Source organism: Mastacembelus armatus, unplaced genomic scaffold (assembly GCF_900324485.2).
Source record: "Mastacembelus armatus unplaced genomic scaffold, fMasArm1.2, whole genome shotgun sequence".
Lineage (NCBI taxonomy): Eukaryota > Metazoa > Chordata > Actinopteri > Synbranchiformes > Mastacembelidae > Mastacembelus > Mastacembelus armatus.
Genome location: NW_022872885.1, coordinates 33,412 through 51,847, shown reverse-complemented (window position 1 = coordinate 51,847; position 18,436 = coordinate 33,412). Strand labels below are relative to the sequence as shown.

General features: G+C 38.6%; 1 protein-coding gene across 1 annotated transcript in view; it reads right to left on the bottom strand.

Annotated features, from left to right (window-relative positions):
• The window catches only part of LOC113140230 (breast cancer anti-estrogen resistance protein 3-like), a 57,339-nt gene that overhangs the window by 25,112 nt on the left and 13,791 nt on the right, over positions 1-18,436 (bottom strand). The window contains 4 exon segments of the mRNA XM_026324032.1: positions 1,378-1,420; positions 5,725-5,976; positions 6,396-6,576; positions 6,579-6,590. Coding sequence (XP_026179817.1) covers positions 1,378-1,420; positions 5,725-5,976; positions 6,396-6,576; positions 6,579-6,590 — 488 coding nt within the window.

Sequence of the window (18,436 nt, the reverse complement as noted above, 5' to 3'; positions counted from 1 at the left end):
TGCATTATGATTTCGTCTTTACTGATTAACCCGAAGGAGGCTTCAATCACAAGTCATATAATAAAATCATATGAAAAACAAAATCATATCGTTTGAGTTTTGTGAAGATGTTTTATCCAGTTAGAAGGTTCAGAACAAACTTTACACACCAGGATAAGGTGTTTTTGCAGTATATGCCTTCACCATATAAGTAAAGATGGGTTATCCTTTCACTAGCAGCACTAAACCAGTACTATCTGAAACACTGTCTGTAACCAAAGGATTAAATGATGACCATGTTGTAAATATGGTGTTTACATAAACAGATCTTTTTCCAACTTTTTATCTTTTTTATCTTTCCAATTACCACAGTAAGCCAACATTCTTACCTCAGTCACTGCTCAATCTTGTTTTAACAATAGAGCACAAGAACTTGACAAGAACGCGCTTGAAATTAACTAAATGATGCTGTAAATCAGGCACCGTCTTATTAAATATGAAGTAAATAGCACGAAGACTTGAGGTTGTGATAACAGAATCTCAGCACCAAGTCAACACCTCCGTCTGACCGAGGAAAGCTGGGACTCAGGTGGTGAGTGTGTGAATATGATTTGCAGCAGTCTGACAGCTGCCACACAGTCTCTATGATTTAGTGGCATGTTATCCTTGTAATCCAGAGGTAATTAGATTAATTTATCGTATGAGTGATGTTTGCTTTTAAGACCTGCAGAAACAACTGAATGGTTTTTCACAGCCAGTGTCTGTCACTGAAATAGCAATTCCTGATGATTTTACGTTACGTCTTAACCTGCATGTCACCTGACAAAGTGTTTGTTCTTGCAGTATTTCTACAACAGGGCAGAGAGTTTGAGATATTGTAAATGAGTAGTATTACTAGTTTCTTTTATTTTTCGACTACAATAAGAAGTGAGCTTATGTGCACCCACAGCACAACGTGGCGCTGCACAGCTGCGACCTGGTTCCATATGGTTTTTAGGGATGATACTGTATCACAGTCAAAACAATTTCTCTATGGACCCAAATAATTTATATCTTCACTTATCTTATCTTACGTCGCGTACTAAACCAAATTCAAACTTACACATCTCTTATCCATTTCAGTTTCCTTTTGTATGTTTTGCGTCTCTTCTACTGCTGTAAAATAAGTCCTTAGAATGGTGTTAACTTACTAAATCAGTTTGCAGCTATGTGGATAAACCATGTTACGTACACAGTAAGAAGAAAAGAAAAAAACTGTTCATTTCTGTGAAACATCTGTCTTTCATCATACAGTACCACAAGCAGAATATTATAACATATTACACATATAACAGGACATTTTGGGTTGTTCCTAGAAGTTACAAATACAATAGGTACCACAATATTTATTGTTCCTACCTTAACATAGTCCACTGTGGCGTCCAGGCCTGTGGCAGGCTCCCTGGGGAACACAGACAGAGACAAGGTCCGGTTTAGAGAATACATCTTGTTACTGGGACCAACCTGCTGCGTCCTTGGTGCTGATATTCACTTCCACAATCAAAGAGTCACTAAACAATTACGCTTTGGTTGCTCACAAGTTCCTTCTACAAATACTGCTGAGCTGTTTGGATCCAAGTGGGTCCCAGCTGGTGCTGATGCTGATGTAGTTTGAACACTGTTCAGCTCCTTTAACAGATGATATGATTCAATGAAGATGTGGCACTTTAAAATAAATTTCACCGATCCCAACAAGTGTCCAAACAAGCCATATTCTAGACTAGGAAAGTACAGCTGTGCAGAAAGATCAATCCCAAACACAGTAGGCCACACTTGAAAAGGGGGTTCCCCTCCCTGGTTAAAACCACACCTCACACTGAACTTCTTTAACACTGCTTTCTCCCTTTTTCTGTGTGCGTCTCTCACTCTTTCTCTCAGTCAGTGGTAAACATGTTCGCTCACTGCCTGCCTGACTTGGCCTCGCTCACTCTTTCTCTCTCCACCCCCAACATAACACACATCGCAGCCACACGCCTAACTTTCTGAGTCCACTGACGAATTCACAGAGAGGTTACAGCACACACAGAAAAAGCACCAGCAGCATTTTTAATGCTTTTTTTGCATTTTTCTTAGAATCCCTCATCCATCTAAAAACTGTTCACAACCACATCAGAAACCAGCTCGCCATTTGCAATCTGCATGTCAATCTTTTTGGAATTATACTTTAGTATTTTTATTTTGAGATACTTATATTATGTTCCATGCAAAATATGCCACGCCATTATTTTCAGTGTGCTCTTTGTCCTGAATGTTGGTACTTCAGTGTATTGCCGTAGCTTTCTCTACAGGAGGCTTACAGCCAGGGGCTCAGTGAAAGAGGTAATTAGCTGAAATCTCCAGCTATGTTAACAAGGTTGGTAGTTTAAATCCCTTAAGCCTATACTAGCGTTCCCACGGGAATATTAGCACAGTCCATTACTTACCGAACTTAAGATGTTTAGCTATAAGCTCTCTCAGTTTAAATATGGCCCAAACAATAAGCAGGATTGAGTTATGTAACTAAACAGAAGCCTTGATTCACAACAATGTATAGTCATGATTTGTAGAAGGTGGAGTCCTCAGGTCTCCCCTGCCCCTACAGTTATTGCAGAATGAAATTAGTAAAACCAATAAATGCAGTATATGGCAAGTTACTCTGTGTGAGGCCCACAGATCCCTAATCCAACACATTCTGACATCCTCATGAATCTTATTCTCACAACAAAATGCACATCAGCTGTTCTTGACTGGGTTTTACTAATGTATAATCTTAATTTAGTAGACAATTTCACTACAATTTAAACAAAGTCAATATATATATATATATATATATATATATATATATATATCATATTCATGAATTCATTTAAATTCTGCTGTAAAATGCACACCATGGTTAATTGGCCTACATATGAGATGCTACATATATATGGATAAGGCATTTTGACTGCATTGATTGATGTGTCTGAAAAAGAATGATAAAAATGTTTTTTTCAGTGAGCAGTAATAGCTTATCCACTTACTGTAAAACTCATCAATTCTGAAGGTGAAGTAGAGAAAAGATTATGAGAAGGAGAATGAAGAAATGAATGAAGGAAGTATCTGTGGTCTCAAACGTTTAGTAAATCTGACTGCGGCACTAAAAGAAACACAGTGTGGTCGATGCGAGATTTCCAGGGCCAGGCATTCCAGACTACACAAGTTGACCACAGCTAACTTTGCCATTTTCTGCCCATGTTGCTGAAACAGCAACATAGGCCCTTTGTGCTTCTACAACCACGATACTGACCTGCAACACAGTCAGATGCAAAGAAATGAAGACAAAGAATGGAAGCCATACAGAGGACAAAAAAAACAAAAAAAACAAGAAGTATGGAGGGCAGAAGAAGGCAGCACTCGCCGCAGTCTTTTTCTGGTGACTGTTGTTCTTTGGCTTCACCACACAATAGTCAGCACAACCACAACTGGCTTCAGTTTGGGGATTTCACTATATTTATGTGTGTGATAGAGAGTAGGGGAGGGAGAGAGAGAGAGAGAGAGAGAGAGAGAGAGAGAGAGAGAGAGAGAGAGAGAGACTGCAATGGAAAGAGCAAGGTGTGGGGCTTACAGGCACCCTATAGAGGTCAGTGTTTTTCCACAGTAAAGCTCTGACTCAATACAAACTAAGAATGAGAATAGATTTTATTTGCTGCTACTTCTACGGTTTTCCACCTGAACATCACAATGATGTAGGCGAAGAGGGACAAACTGCGCAACGTTCATTCTGTACAAAAACTCATTTCAAAGTTCATCTGAGGTGAAACTTATGTCATGTATTTAAGAAAAACGTGCCACTCTTTGCTCCATGGAAAGTACTTAGAGCAGAATAAGACCTACTCTCATGTACATAAAGATACATCAACATAATTTTAAGGCCAACTTGAAAAATCCCAAACTATTCCTTTAAATTACTGACAAAGGGAAAAGTTGCCTGTGTCAACAGTCTGTCACTAGCACCTTTCCAACCCTTTCTTATCCTTCTCCTTTGCCCTACGCCATTCTTTTTGCTGCTTCCCTCTGACTTCCCCTCCTCTCCTGGTGGTCTATTGAGTTGAGTTGCTCACAGAGGTTAACACAAAGACAAACTGACCAATAAGGAGTTAGTGCAACATAAGGTCAGGGGCCAAAGGTCAGCTGACAGCATGAGCAATGGAAAGTCAAGACCAAGTGACCAGCGATTACATACCTTACAGATCCACTCCCTTATCATATTATAGGAAACTAAACTGTGGAAACTAAACTGTGAACTGACTGGAATTGCATTATTATCTGTGTTTCAGTTTAAATATTCTTACCCAAATATCTGCTGATATGAAATTATAAAACAATGGAAACAAACATTTAGGTGCAGCTGATGCATTATTAAAGAATTGACTGGAACACAAACTAGGGATTAGAAATACAACTTAAGTCTGTTCCTATTCAGTCGACATTTCAAAAGTAAAATCAGGGAAACAATACCTATAAAGTCCATGAAAAGAGAGCAGGAGTTTGATGGTAGCAGCTATTTAAGCACCTGCACAGGCTGAATTTGACCTGACAAATTGTGCTGCTGTGTGTCAGCAGTATATGAAATGTATCCAGCATTGAAAAACAGAGAGAGCAGACAAAGAGTTCACAGTAACCTGTGATCTGTCCTGCCACACCCAGACCTACAAAGGTAACCCAACTGCTGGGGGCTACACAAGCACCCACAGACAGACACACACACACACACACACACACACAAAGTTGGCTACATCAGATACAGTCTGTTGTAACTCTACACTAAAGATAGAAAGATGAGAGAAATGATGAAAGATGAGGTGTGTGACTTTGTGTGTGTTCTCTCTGAAGTTGAGCTGACTGCTACAGCCCCTCTGGGCTCTCTCTTACAACAACCCCTTTCTCCATCCAACTCCCAACTCTCTTTCTTCACTTTAAGGAGGAACAATTTTAGTAAGTAAGTAAGTAAGTTTTTACTCCACACACCAGTGAGTCTGGTGTTTAATTCATCACATCATTCAAATATTAAATACTCACTGATTATACTCCTTCACTATTCATTTTACAAAACCTCAGATTTATTTAAAATGTCATACTCAGAATGTATTAAATGCTTGCAGAAACCTCTCACACTGAGCATATATAAATATCAGGGAAGCTCACTGGGCTGCAAAAACATTTGAGAAGTTTCTTTGAGAAGAATCTATTACATTTCTTGTTTGCTGTATCTTGGGTCACTACAATCCATTGCAGTGTAATGACTGTAAAGCTAGGAATGATTGTTACTGTGGAATCATACAGATTTTTTTGATTGATTAATTGGTTATTTTATTTTCCACAGCCCAAAATGAAATCTAACAATGGTTTGTTTTGTTAGGCCAAAATATAAATATATTCACTTCATAATAAAAGAAAACTCATATTGTGCTCACAAATATTCACAATTAGAAAATAATGACTCAGCTCTATTGTGAACTTAACCTGCTTAAACTGCCATATAAGCAGGGATCAACTTTTTTCAAAGCCATCTAATTAGAGCAAGGAAAAACTGAAGTCTTATTTAACTATGACCAAAATTATGATTTATTTCATGGCTAAATCAGCACAGGGAAGGAATATGCTTGTTAGTGATTGACAAAACCAAACAGACCGAAAATATCCGAATATAGAAACAGATACATACACATTTGTACATGTATTTACCTGTAACCATGAAAGTCATCAATGATATTTTGAACCACGGGAGAGATCATGGGTTGATGGACGTGCCCAGGAACTTGTGATGTGTTCACACAAACTAATGGCTGCGTGTGATTGGCTCGGGTGTCCCAGGTGTACTTCCCATGGTTGATATTGGCCCCCCCTCTCTTACGTCGAGGCAGAGTACCATGAATTGAAACTGGCTGGTAGGCAGCAGCAGGGAGCTCCGACAGGCCAGCATCTTGCCCTGGGAGACTGAGAAAGGGAAAAGAGAATGAATGGAGAAAATCTCAACAAAAATAAACAAGACTTCGTACTTTGTTTTTCCTTAGAATTTCCTCGTAAGCAGCATTCAGATTTTCTCTCTACCATCTTAAACACATTTTCCTCTAATTTAGTCTGACTATTTAGTACTTTGAGGTAAGTTTGGGGTTTCCTTCAGAGTTTAAATTATGGTCTGTGGGTTTAAATAAGGATTGTTCACAGTATTTTCTTTTTCTTAAAAATCAAATTGTTATTTTTATTTTCTAAACCTAAGTGGAATTACAGAAAACAGTGAAAAAAAATACCAGCATGCAGTATGTGGGCACGTTTAACTCATCAGATGCATAATTCTGATGGGAATCTTTAAAAACCATTATTGAGCTGAGAGCCACTTTTGCTACCCAACTCACCCAGTTCTGGAGCTGAGTAGGTCCATGGAGGAGGTGAGGGAGCTCTGGAGCCTTCTGGAGGAGCAGCTGCTGTTGCTGGAGACACCAACTGAGGTTGAGGGGACTCCAGGGAGAGTGGTGCCTCCTCCCAGGGTATGGTGTGCATGGAGAGACCTGGGCAGACTTGCAAAACGCCCTCTGTCATCATCCTCAACTCTGGAAAGAAACAAACACACAAACACAAAAAGTCAAAAGGAGGGTCCACAATCATCTCTTTTACAAGAATTTCTGACAGAATAGTTTGTACATACATCTAAACTACTTTTACACAGAGATTATGTTTGATTTACTCTTTATTAAGGTGGTAAAGACAAAGAAAGATAAGTGAACCTCACAGAACAAATGTTTTTCCAGGTTTGTTATAACCTCAGACAGTTCCGTAATAGAAGACAGAAAGTTGAACTGTAAAATTCTACACATTGATGTAAAACATTTGACCTGCTGTAAATATGATGATGATCTGAAACACACAAGCACACTACTGTGCAGCATTCATTGACATGAAGTATTATGGTACATGATACAAGAGAATGAGTGCAACCAGTGCCCTCTCTGAGATACTCACATGGTTAGCAGTCATTTACCTTTTCATCATGCATACAGAAATACACACTAACACACTGCTTATTGGGAAATAAAACATTCTTTTACATAATATTACACCAGTACTTTCAGCTAGGGAATGTGATTTTAACATGTTTAAATGGCTAATGTACTGTTTTTTGCTTTTTAAATTAAAAGAATACAAACGTAATAATAACAAATCTTCTGATATACTGGATTTGTTGTTTAAATTAAATAAATCTCTGTATAGGGAACAACTTTACAAGGACACATTCAACAACATGTTTTTATCCAAGATGGTTTCAATGAAAACACTGACAGAAACATTGTTAATCTTGTTTACCTGACGTAGATAATAATGCTTTACAGTGAGTGATGTCAGATTGTCAGATGTTATCATTGGAGATGAAGCATAATTTTAAAATCTAATCCTAAAACTATTTACAATGATTTTTACTGATTTAAACAGAGAAGATCGAAGCTGAATTGGAAATTTTAACCCCTGCCAGTTTTGACATGGTGCTGGGCTCAAAGCCAATAAGATTTTGATTAGACAGAAAGCTGACTTCAGCTTCCTGTCAGCAATCATGACAAAATATGTCACATCCTCCACCTCAGCTTAAGGCAGTATTTTATCAACATACTCCACTATTAGAATATGTTTAAATTGTTTATCTTCCAGCAAAGCTTTTAAAACAGCTTCTACCCAAACTTTGGGAAAAGCATATAAAAAAACAAAAAAAAAAAAACACCACACAACTTATGACATACAGACAAGCAGATGTAAATAAACCTATGATCAGGACAGATAGGTTGGAAGTGATGGAAAACACTGGGCAGGGTCTTGGTAAATTCCCCTGCTGCATGATGATGACTGGAGAGCTATCATCTGCTCTGAGTCGCTCACCATGCAGCAGTTAGTCATACTGTACAAACGAAAATACCATCGGTGACGGACACGGCAGACTGAAAGGTAGGAGATTCCACACACCCTCCCTACTGCTAATCTCATCAAAGACAACAATCTGACCTGAATAACTATCTAACTATGTGTTTGTTATTGTGTCTCAATTTGAACACCCTGATTATAATCAGAGAAAGTAGACTGCAGAGTAAACTGTGTGTCCTGCCACTGTAATACTTGAAATTCTTGTGCAGTAAGGTATTGCCATATAGAATCTACCAGCATGCTTTACAAAAACAAAAGCTATGTAAATGCCAAATATATTGGAATACAAGATTATAATTAATAATCCAACACTTTGTGAAATGATTAATTGTCTTGCAGACAGGGAGAAAGATCAAAATGTTTAGCCTATAGTATACAGACTGGTAGCAATGGTAAACAGTTAATACTCATCAACAGAAGAAAAATGCACTTTGCCTTGTTTACATGTTACATCTCATTAGCAATCAACACAAGCAATAATCACATGGGTTCTGATTAGAGTTTTTAAAGTGTATAAATCTGGCAACTTACTATTCAGCTGTTTTTGAGGAAATAGCACAAGCTAACAGATTAATACTCTATGTCTAGCTTATTATTGTCATATTCAGTGATAAAAACAAACATACAGAGTTTAAACAATACAGCTTTGAAAACATTAGAAGTTACTTTTTTCATGAAGCTAGTCTAGCTGTTACAAGAAAGAAAGAATGAAGAAGAAAGCAAATGGAGTATTTCTTTAAAATTATGCAGCAAGGAAGCAGACACTTAGGAACATTTTAGATGATTGTAGCTATAAAAATAGTCAACATTTTCAACTGGATAATATAAAATGATACTGCAAGATACACAATATAATCAAATCAAAATGTGTTACAAGCTGCATATTCATATCCTTTGTCAAAGAGTTGAGAGCATTTTGACAAAGTAGATAGTTTCACTAAAATGTTTCTGCAGCTCCAAAAGCACAACCTGACTACAGATATAGAAAGCACATTAACTGTCCAGGAGCTAAATAAATAAATAAATCTGATAGGATCTTCATAGGCCATGGAGCTTGACAAGTACAGGAAACCTGGAATTGAATCCTACATGGAACTAAACCCTGCTATAGCAGGAGACCACTAAGTCACCAGCTTGCTACAATGAATGTCAATAAAAATGCAAATACAGGTTTTGGGAAAGGAACAGCTGGCCAATTCAAAACTTCCAGTGTGAAGTAATGCTTATATAGACACAGAGACTGTAAAAGTCCTGCTAAGGCATGCTGGGTCAGAGAATGGATTCCTCTGAGGGGCAGAATGACTACAGGAGGAGGACCTATTATAAGATGGTCAGCTGTGTGTTTATGTGTATTTGTGTGTGTGGCCCTGACCATCTGCCAGACACACGCCCCCTCCCACACAGGAGAAAGGACAGACTCTTACTGAGTGAACAACAGACACACAGCACTTAAGCACATTAAAACTTTGTCAATTAATCGTATAAATAAATTATTCATGCTAGGAGCTACAGGAAGCCATTGCCACATGCTGTTAAAGTGTGAAAAAATTCTCATCTACTCTCCTCTCCGTTTCCCCTTTAACCCCTCCTCGCTCCATCTACTCCTACCATGCTATTCCACTTTTCTGCCTTATTTCAATCACTCCTCTCTTTTGACTCTATCACTACTCATCCATCTTCCTCTTTCACCCTCATGCCTGCCCCCCCCTCCACACACCCTGTCTCTCCTTCTGTCCAGCATGATGTCAGCTCTTATTCTTTCTCACTTCTTCAGATTCTTTCTGGCCTTTGTCTTTGCAACTCTTATAAAAATAGAGGTTTTTTTTTTTCCTCCTGGTTTTCTTTCCCTGCTTCATCCTCTCCTCCCTGCAGCTGTTCAGTCACCGGTCAGGTTGCCCTGCATCAGAAACCCACAAATGAGTGCTGGCATTTACTACATTATTTTCTATAATGGGACATTATCACACATGTCATCACCATTTACAAAAAACAACTTCCTCTTGTAAAAAGAAGGTATTTTTAAATGTTCGTGCACTAAAGTTCATTTATGGACTGAGTTAACTGGTAACTTGGCACAAAGCATGAAAAGCAAAAGTCATATTTTATTTTATACATATGTAATGCTAGATGGTTTATAGCTGTACTACATCCAAATAAAAAATGTACACATGCAGTGTACTTGGCAGGTAGGTTGTTCCCAGCTTCTTGAAGAACATACAGCTGTTTAGCCTGCCATGCATCTTCTGGGACGGCACACAAATCAAAACTGACACCTTGAACATTAAAAGAAATTATGAAATGGGAATTTATTGTGGAGTAAAAGATCAAGAAACAACAGCGTCCCCTAGTTTCCACCTGATTCTAGGAGTTTTCCTTGACCATGGTATAAACGACAAAATATTCTGAACTGAGACTAGTGCAACATAGTGAAAGCCTTGGTTTGGGAACTCTATCGCACACACATACATAGACACACACAGAAACACAAGGCCATGGGTGGGAAACAAGTGCAGATTAACAGGAAGAGGAAATGGCAGAGTAAACATTTAGACGGCAAGCTGCTCATTATAAAGGATTACTAGCAATAAAACAAATATTTTTCTCTCTTCCTTTCCGCCTTTTTACCAACTATCCCTTGAGCTTTCTTTTCTGTCCCACAAAGTTTCAGGACACAACTTTCCAATTAAATGAAATTCAATGTAATTTCATGTTTTGATGCTAAGCTCACTCCTTGTTCCTCTAGCCAACCCTACACTTCAATCAGGAGGCAGAAAGCTTTGTTGTTAATCCACTGAAGTAGTGGTTTTAAAAACTGGGCATTTCCAGGACCACCAGGTCTCATTAAGAAGTCACAATAGGTCCCATGTAATTCAGTACTGTGGCCTACTGTGTTTAACACAGAATCTGTGGTTTATATAATACAATATTTCTGATTACACATGCACACAACAGGGAGGACAAACACAAATATCAACATGCTTGGGAATGAGGGGTTTCCTCTGGCTGATTTAAAGTGTCTTCCTGCTATGGCATGCGCACACACACAAACACACAAGTGCATTAGCAAAACCACCCCTGGCCAAAAGTGAACAATGGGAACAACTGTCACATGACCACTGTTTAGAGCCGGCCTTTGTTATAGCAGGAGAGAGAGGTGTCCTACTGCGCTCTTCAGTGTGTGGGCCTGCCAGTGTTAGTATGTGTGCAACATATTAATGAGGCGGTTATCAAATCCCACAGCAGTATCTGCCATATACTAATTCTGAATCTATGTGTGCCTGTCTCTCACACAGCGCGAGGAAAATGTGTTGTCTCTGTACAGTCACTGATATTGTGAATGAGCTGTAAATGGTGGCTGATCTAAAAAATTTTTTCTTAAAAGTAGTATATAAGAAGGTCAAAGTCCTTGTAAATACCTTAAACATATAACTTTGGGCAGTACTTAAAATTATGTTTAAACTACACTAAAGATAGCAGGTAAGTTAGCAAGTAACAGTCAGCTGAGAAAAAAACTCTGTCTGTAGACTATATATGAAGCCAGAAGATGGTTAACTTAACGCAGCGTAAAGAATGGATGCAGGTGAAAACAGCTGCCCTGGCTTTTTTTGTTAGTTCCACCATGAAATCAACTGTAAAAGCAAATTTGTAGTTTTTACTTTTCTGTTTTTGTAAGGGTTCAACAAATGCACTTAAAGGTATGCAGAGATTGGGTCAGAGCCAGCCTAGCTGTATTTCTCCATTTCTTTATGCTTAGCTTCATATTTAGCATACAGATATGAGAACTGTATTGCTTTTTCTCAGTATTTTTGCAATAATGCAAATAAAAGTCTATTTCCCAAAAAAATTTACTTAAACTTAACTTAAATAAAAAAAATACTTAAGTTTAAAGTGGTGATGTTCAAGTTAGTTAATGCTATACTTAAGTAAAATACATGAACAAATGTGCCTTTACTTCCAACTAGTCAGTCAGTGAGTCAGCCAGTGTTAAGACCAACAGACTACATAGTGCTGACGGCTGGCTGGTATACCAACCACCTCACTCAACTGAGGCAAATAACACACACACACACACGCAACACTACGACCACTGGAAACACATGACCATCTCACAGTTAATGCTGAGCTCTAAGAACCCAACACAGACATATTTCTGCGTAAATTCTCACCGGCTCCATGACTAATGTCTGAAACAGTCTGTTACATGTGTGTTTATCTGTACAGCACACAAAACATCAACACTGCACACACAGATGCACGTCTGCCTGTCATCAGCTTGTTGGCAGCTTGCTGTTTAAAGATATGTTCTCAAAAGTCATAGAAGCAGTCCCTCAACCTGTCAGCAAGAAAGTGAAGCCTTTAATAAAGTATTTACATTTACTGTTTTAACAACTGATGTCATATAATGACTACTTGTAAAAAAAAATTATTATAATACACCTCATAAGCAGAGAATTGTATTGAATCACTTATCTACACAGTAAAACACTTTAATATATTGGAAATCCAAGATACACAACTTTACTGAGCAAAGTTAGTCAAAACACAAGTAAACTAGAAAAAGAAATCTTGATTAAACAAATACCACTGGTCTTATCTGTCATAATTCATGTAATTATTTCCTGTTGGGATTTCCACAGTTAGTATCACCAACTTCAGCAACCACAGTTACACCCAGTGCCTTGGGAAGGCAATGTATTGCTCAAAAAGTCCCGGAGTAAATCTAACTTACTACAAGCTGCAAACAATTTAGCCAAATGAGTGGAGAGAAGAACAGCTAAGAGACAGGGACAGGGAGTGTATTAAAATAAACAGCAGCCAGAGTAAAACATCACACATCCCTGCACAGAGCTACTTTATAAACATGCATAATCACATCAACACAAATGAACTGACACACATTTCACTCCTACCTGTCACAAAGACTTTTTTCCTTTTTCCTCTTCGTGATATTTGCTCTTATCTGTCTTTTGGCTTTATATACTTTTAGTGAATGTATTGCCTTTCATAGTTTCAATAACTGGCTGACTGACCGGCTCAAAGACTACACACTCACTCCTTCAGGCAGGCAACAACAAGTAGTGCTGCACAATCACAAGCCCTGCCCTCCTCTTTCTTTCTCTGGGGAGTGATTTGTGAAAACTCAGCCCCTCCTCCTGCTCTGCTGTGCTTGGAAGAAGTTTTTTTTTTTTTTTCCAGCCGAGTTGTCTCTTGCCCCCCCAAAACACAGAATAAAACTCCCCTCTTGTCCCCTCTCCTGCACCTCCACGTCCTCTCCTCCTCCTGTGTTCCTTGCACAAACTCAAAATTTTATGCTCCACGTCTTTTTGTTTGGGACCACTTACACCAACATCACCAATTAGTCTGGTACTTAGACAAGGTATGGATGTGACCTAATGTCACTATTTGCAGCAAGGGGATGAAATGAAATGTGATCAATGCCTGTTTGTGACCTTTTGGACCAACTTTAGACTTAGTGCTGCATAAAATATAAATCAACTGAGCATTATAGTTTAAAATGTACTTCTTATAACACAGCTTCTCAAATATGGGAGGAATGTTGGCAAAAACGATTATATTTCATCTAGTGAAGCAGAGGAAACAAGGAGAAGGGCTCTACTTGTGTCATTAGATCAGGTATGAGGTCATGTTGAGTGTATGTGTGTGTTGGCTGGCACGCAGGACAACACTCTCTCCTGTTATTGTCCTGTTCATCTGTATTGTCTAGAGTTGATAACACCCAGACGTGCGTGTGTGTGTGTGTGTGTGTTTCCCCTCAGACAATACAATGAGCCCATCCTGCCACTATGAAAGCCAAGATGATCAGAGAGCCCACATTGGACACTCATGTAGACACCCACACAAAAACACTACCACATACATGAAGGTCTTTTGATCTAGAGCTATTCACACTAAATTTGCTAAGATGGTGAAAGCCACTGAAAAACATGGGGGTCATAAATCCCTGTGATAGCAGAGGAAGATTTGGGTTTTTATAACCTTTACCACTCTGCATTTTAGATGTTACTATATTAAGAAGAGGTAAATGGCAAATGCATTCTACTAAAGACAAAAACAAAAATAAAAAAGGGAATATTCAAACAAAATCGACATCTAAAGCAAAAAAAAAAAAGGTAGTAGGTTCACACACTCAAACCAATAATAAGAATTTAGCTCAAACTAGTCCATATAAATATGGAATAAATGCTCTGGCTATGTATTTTTCACCCATGCTGATTCAACCATGTTTGAAAAAATATTAGTTCTTTCAAATCTATTCAAATTTGGCACCACTGCAACATCAGTAGGGAAGGTGACACAATAATGTAAAAAATGAAAGACTAAAATTTGTGAAACTCTCTTGAACAGTTATTTTCTGGTTTTGCTTGGACTTTCTACTGCAGTGCTGTGGGCCTGAGTTTTGTAACGCAATGGATGATAAGTACGGACAGGTCCGGTGTTTGTATTAATAGTTTGCATCACTGCCATTCTTTTAGTGGCTCCCATCCAAGGAGCTGGGACCCCCACAAGGGGTCATGAGATTTACATGTAAGGGATGAAAAATAATAACCAAAATTATGCCACTAATTTACTATTATTTTTTATTTTCATTTTATTTTATCTACCCCGTACCCCTTAACAGATTGAAGTAAAATAATCTAAGGTGGAAAGGTCATACTTTTAATTAAATTCTTTTATCATATATGAGGTCCACAAATAATCACCGAAGCTAGTTTCTAATAGAAGGCAGAGTCAAAGTAAAATCAAAAAGTCATATTTCTAACAAACCTCTGAACAGATGGTTAATCAGCCGTGTAATATAAAGACCATAAGGCACTGGGATTGATGATCTAATCATTATATAAATACAATTTTGGCCTATTAACAGTAACAGTAACTGTCAGTGTTAGCAGGGACCATTAGTCTGAATGTCAAAACCAATCTTAGAAGTTACTCCTGGACTTCAGTGGATGTGGAAGGACTGTCTGGCAATAATAAATTTCAGCTTTAGCTGGATGCTTTTTTCCCCCCTGAGAAAATCTCTGCACTATTTCACATAGTCATGTAAAAATTCCTGGCACATTTGTGTTTGTGAGGGTGGTATTTCCAGAAAGCTGTGCAGTGAGTCAGTAGTGTAATCTGTAATCATCTCCTGAATCACCTGAGCCCCCCAAAAAACTGGCAGGGTCTGTAATTTGAGGGGGCAGCAGAACTGAACTACAATCTTTGACTGACATGTGCCCTTTTGGGCTTTCCATTTGTACTAGTCATTATCCGACACAGCTCACAGCTCCTGGACATGGATTCATTTTGGTTGCTCTGAATATCTCTTTATAAAAGTTCAAGAAGAATACCTCAAAGCAAAACACGGTGTCATTTTCTCCCCTGGCAATTCACCACATTTTTTCCAGACGTTTTACGCAGAATTATTCTGAATTATTAACACTGCACATAAATCACTCAAGATAAAAATTTATTCTACATTTTCAGAAAAGTCTAAAGAGCAATATATTACTACTTTTTAAAAACATCCATCCATTATCTATACCCGCTTAGTCCTTAACCAGGGTCACAGGGATCAGCTGGAGCCTATCCCAGCTCTCTTTGGGTGAAAGGCAGGGGTCCACCCTGGACAGGTCACCAGTCCTTCACAGGGCCACATAGAGACAAACAACCTCACACACTCACACTCACTCCTATGGGCAATTTAGAGTCACCAATCAACCTGACACACATGTTTTTGGACTGTGGGAGGAAACCAGAGTACCTGGAGAAAACCCACACAAGCACAGGGAGAACATGCAAACTCCACACACCTGGGTTGCAAAACCAGGACCTTCTTGCTGTGAGGCAACAGTGCTAACCACTCATCTACCGTGCTGCCCCTGCTTTTTAAAAATATGTAGAACAGAATTAAACTAATTTTCTGTACTTCCTGTTAAAGTGTTTCAGGCCAAGCCTTCCTTTGCCACATTGGCACTCAGGAAGCATAGCAAGTTGGCACAGTGCCTCGCTGAGTCACTCCAAACACTGACCACCATTCCACCTCAGGGCGCCAGTGTTTCCCTAACCATTAAAGAGATGGGTTTGGCTTTCCTTCCTAATGAAATGTGAATAATTGGATTTAAATGTTAGTTTTATTATAATTGTCATTGAGAAAGACTTTTACTTACTTTTATTTTGGTTTATTTTCAGGTAAAGTAGTAGTACTCCCATAACTTCTCAGTATGAAAGGATGAACTGTGCATTTCATCCTCTCCTGTTTTCTCTCCTCTGCATTCCATCCACTCATCATTTCCCTCTACCTCCCCTCTTTTCTCCTTCTTTACTCCCATATTCCCTGTGTGTGTCTTAGAAGTGTGAAGTGTAAACAGTTCAATCGTTATTCCACTCCTCATTCCTCTGGATGTAACCTCAGGGTTGTACAACAAAAAAGCCAAAGTACTTGTTCAAATCAGTTTGCTCAGATAGAATAAAATCTAGTACTTTTTCTAAAACATGTGATAATGGTTTCTGCTGAAACATCAACATCCCATCCACATGATGCTCATTAGTTATTTTAATTAACCAGCTCTTACATCATTAGACTCTGTAAAGGTTGTAACATGCAGCAGTTTATAGCAATTATGAAGAAGCAATATAAATTCTGCAACAAGGCACCTCCCACTGCAAAATAACTTCCACGATGTGCCAGCTGTACTTTTCCTTAACTATTTATAATTTCTGGATGTCCGTGTCTTGAAACTGAAATTCCAGGAATTGCATCTTGACAATACCAGTGATAGCAGAATGTTGACGGCACAGTTGGTGGTGCTGATACACACAGACAGAAACAGGAAAATGTTTATAGTACACTTAGTATTAACTCTAGGTCATTTTGGTGAGTTTATCAGATTCATAAGTGAGATTATCCTGGTTCAGCTTGTACTCCTTGGTAGCATGTAACATAAACTATCTAATATGTAAAGGTCAGACTTGAAAATCTCTCCCAAGCACACACAGTCAAGGAAATCTCTGCATAACCCACGCAAAAGAATAATTGTTTTTATGCAAAGAGTTAATTTGACATGAATTGTTCCACATCTGCACAGAGCTGTTGCTGCAGTTGTTAATCACAGAGTGGGGGAGAGGAGTTTAGATCCAGTTAAGGTCATCTAATTTTGGTCCTTGCATTACATATCTGCATTTCAGAACAGATTTCTTTCTCTTAACATTTATTTATTATAAAAATTATAGTTCAGCTAAAAAAAAAAAAAAAAACACTCAGCTTGTAAATAATGTTTCTGTGTCAGCCTCAGATGTTAAGTAACACTGACACATCCAGCTTTATGTTTATTGGGACAGGTAAATAAATATTTGGCCTCCTGTAAAGATCAACACTGAACCATCAACAGCTCAGGAATAGTTCTAGTGAGTTACTATGAATGTCCACAGCTACGTATTCTGACACCAGGGCAACATCACTTTCCATGACCAACACAAACTAGAAAACAAACTGCCCTCATTAAACACCTTCTCTCACTCACACACTCTCACATTCTCTCGCACACACACGCACCAACACACAAAAGGATGTCATAGTCTTTGTCTGTGCATATTCTGGCATTTACATTACTAAACCTGACCTTGTGCTCTCTCTCTCCCCTAGTTTGTGCTCTCTCCCTCCCTCTCTCTCTCTCTCTCTCTGTACCTTCTGCAGGTGTCCCTGGTCCTGGAGCTGTTTATCGCTGATGTGCAGTTACTGGTCCCACCAACCTGCAGTGTCTATTTGTTGTTTATTGTTGCTGTTCTTTTCTCTCTGCTCTATCCACTCACCCCAACCGGTCGAGGCAGATGGCCGCCCAAACTGAGCCCGGTTCTGCTGGAGGTTTTTTTCTTCCGTTAAAGGGAGTTTTTTCCTCTCCACTGTCGCCAAGTGCTTGCTCATAAGGGAATTGTTGGGTTTTTAGTTTTAGTTTTTGTAAAGTGCCTTGAGATGATTTGTATTGTGATTTGGCGCTATACAAATAAAATTGAATTGAATTGAATTAACTTCCTTAGCTCATTAAATCCAGGAAGGGGCAAAATATATCTAACCTGTGGACAAAACAGCTGCTATAGCCCAGAAAGCTAAGCTGAGTGTATGAATGAATAAAAAAAAAAAAAAGATGCATATACTGTATGAAATTGCTTTCTAAATCCATGAGTAGCTCTGTGGTTAAAAATTAAATGCTAATATTAATACACTGCATGCCAAACAAGCCAACAAATCAGCAACAATGGGGCTGTGTTTAGAATGTGCAATTCATGCATCTTTTAATACTCTGACCTGTTTGATATGCAGAAAAGCAGAGACATCCACACTTATTTTTCCAGAGCTAGACACATGATTAACTCTATCTCACTAGATGTGGTTGTTTTTGTGCATTACTCTGAAAGTGTTCAGCACGTGGTCCAAATTGCAGTTTGCGAGTGGAAAGCACTTAAATGACATGAAACTAATGTTGCTTTA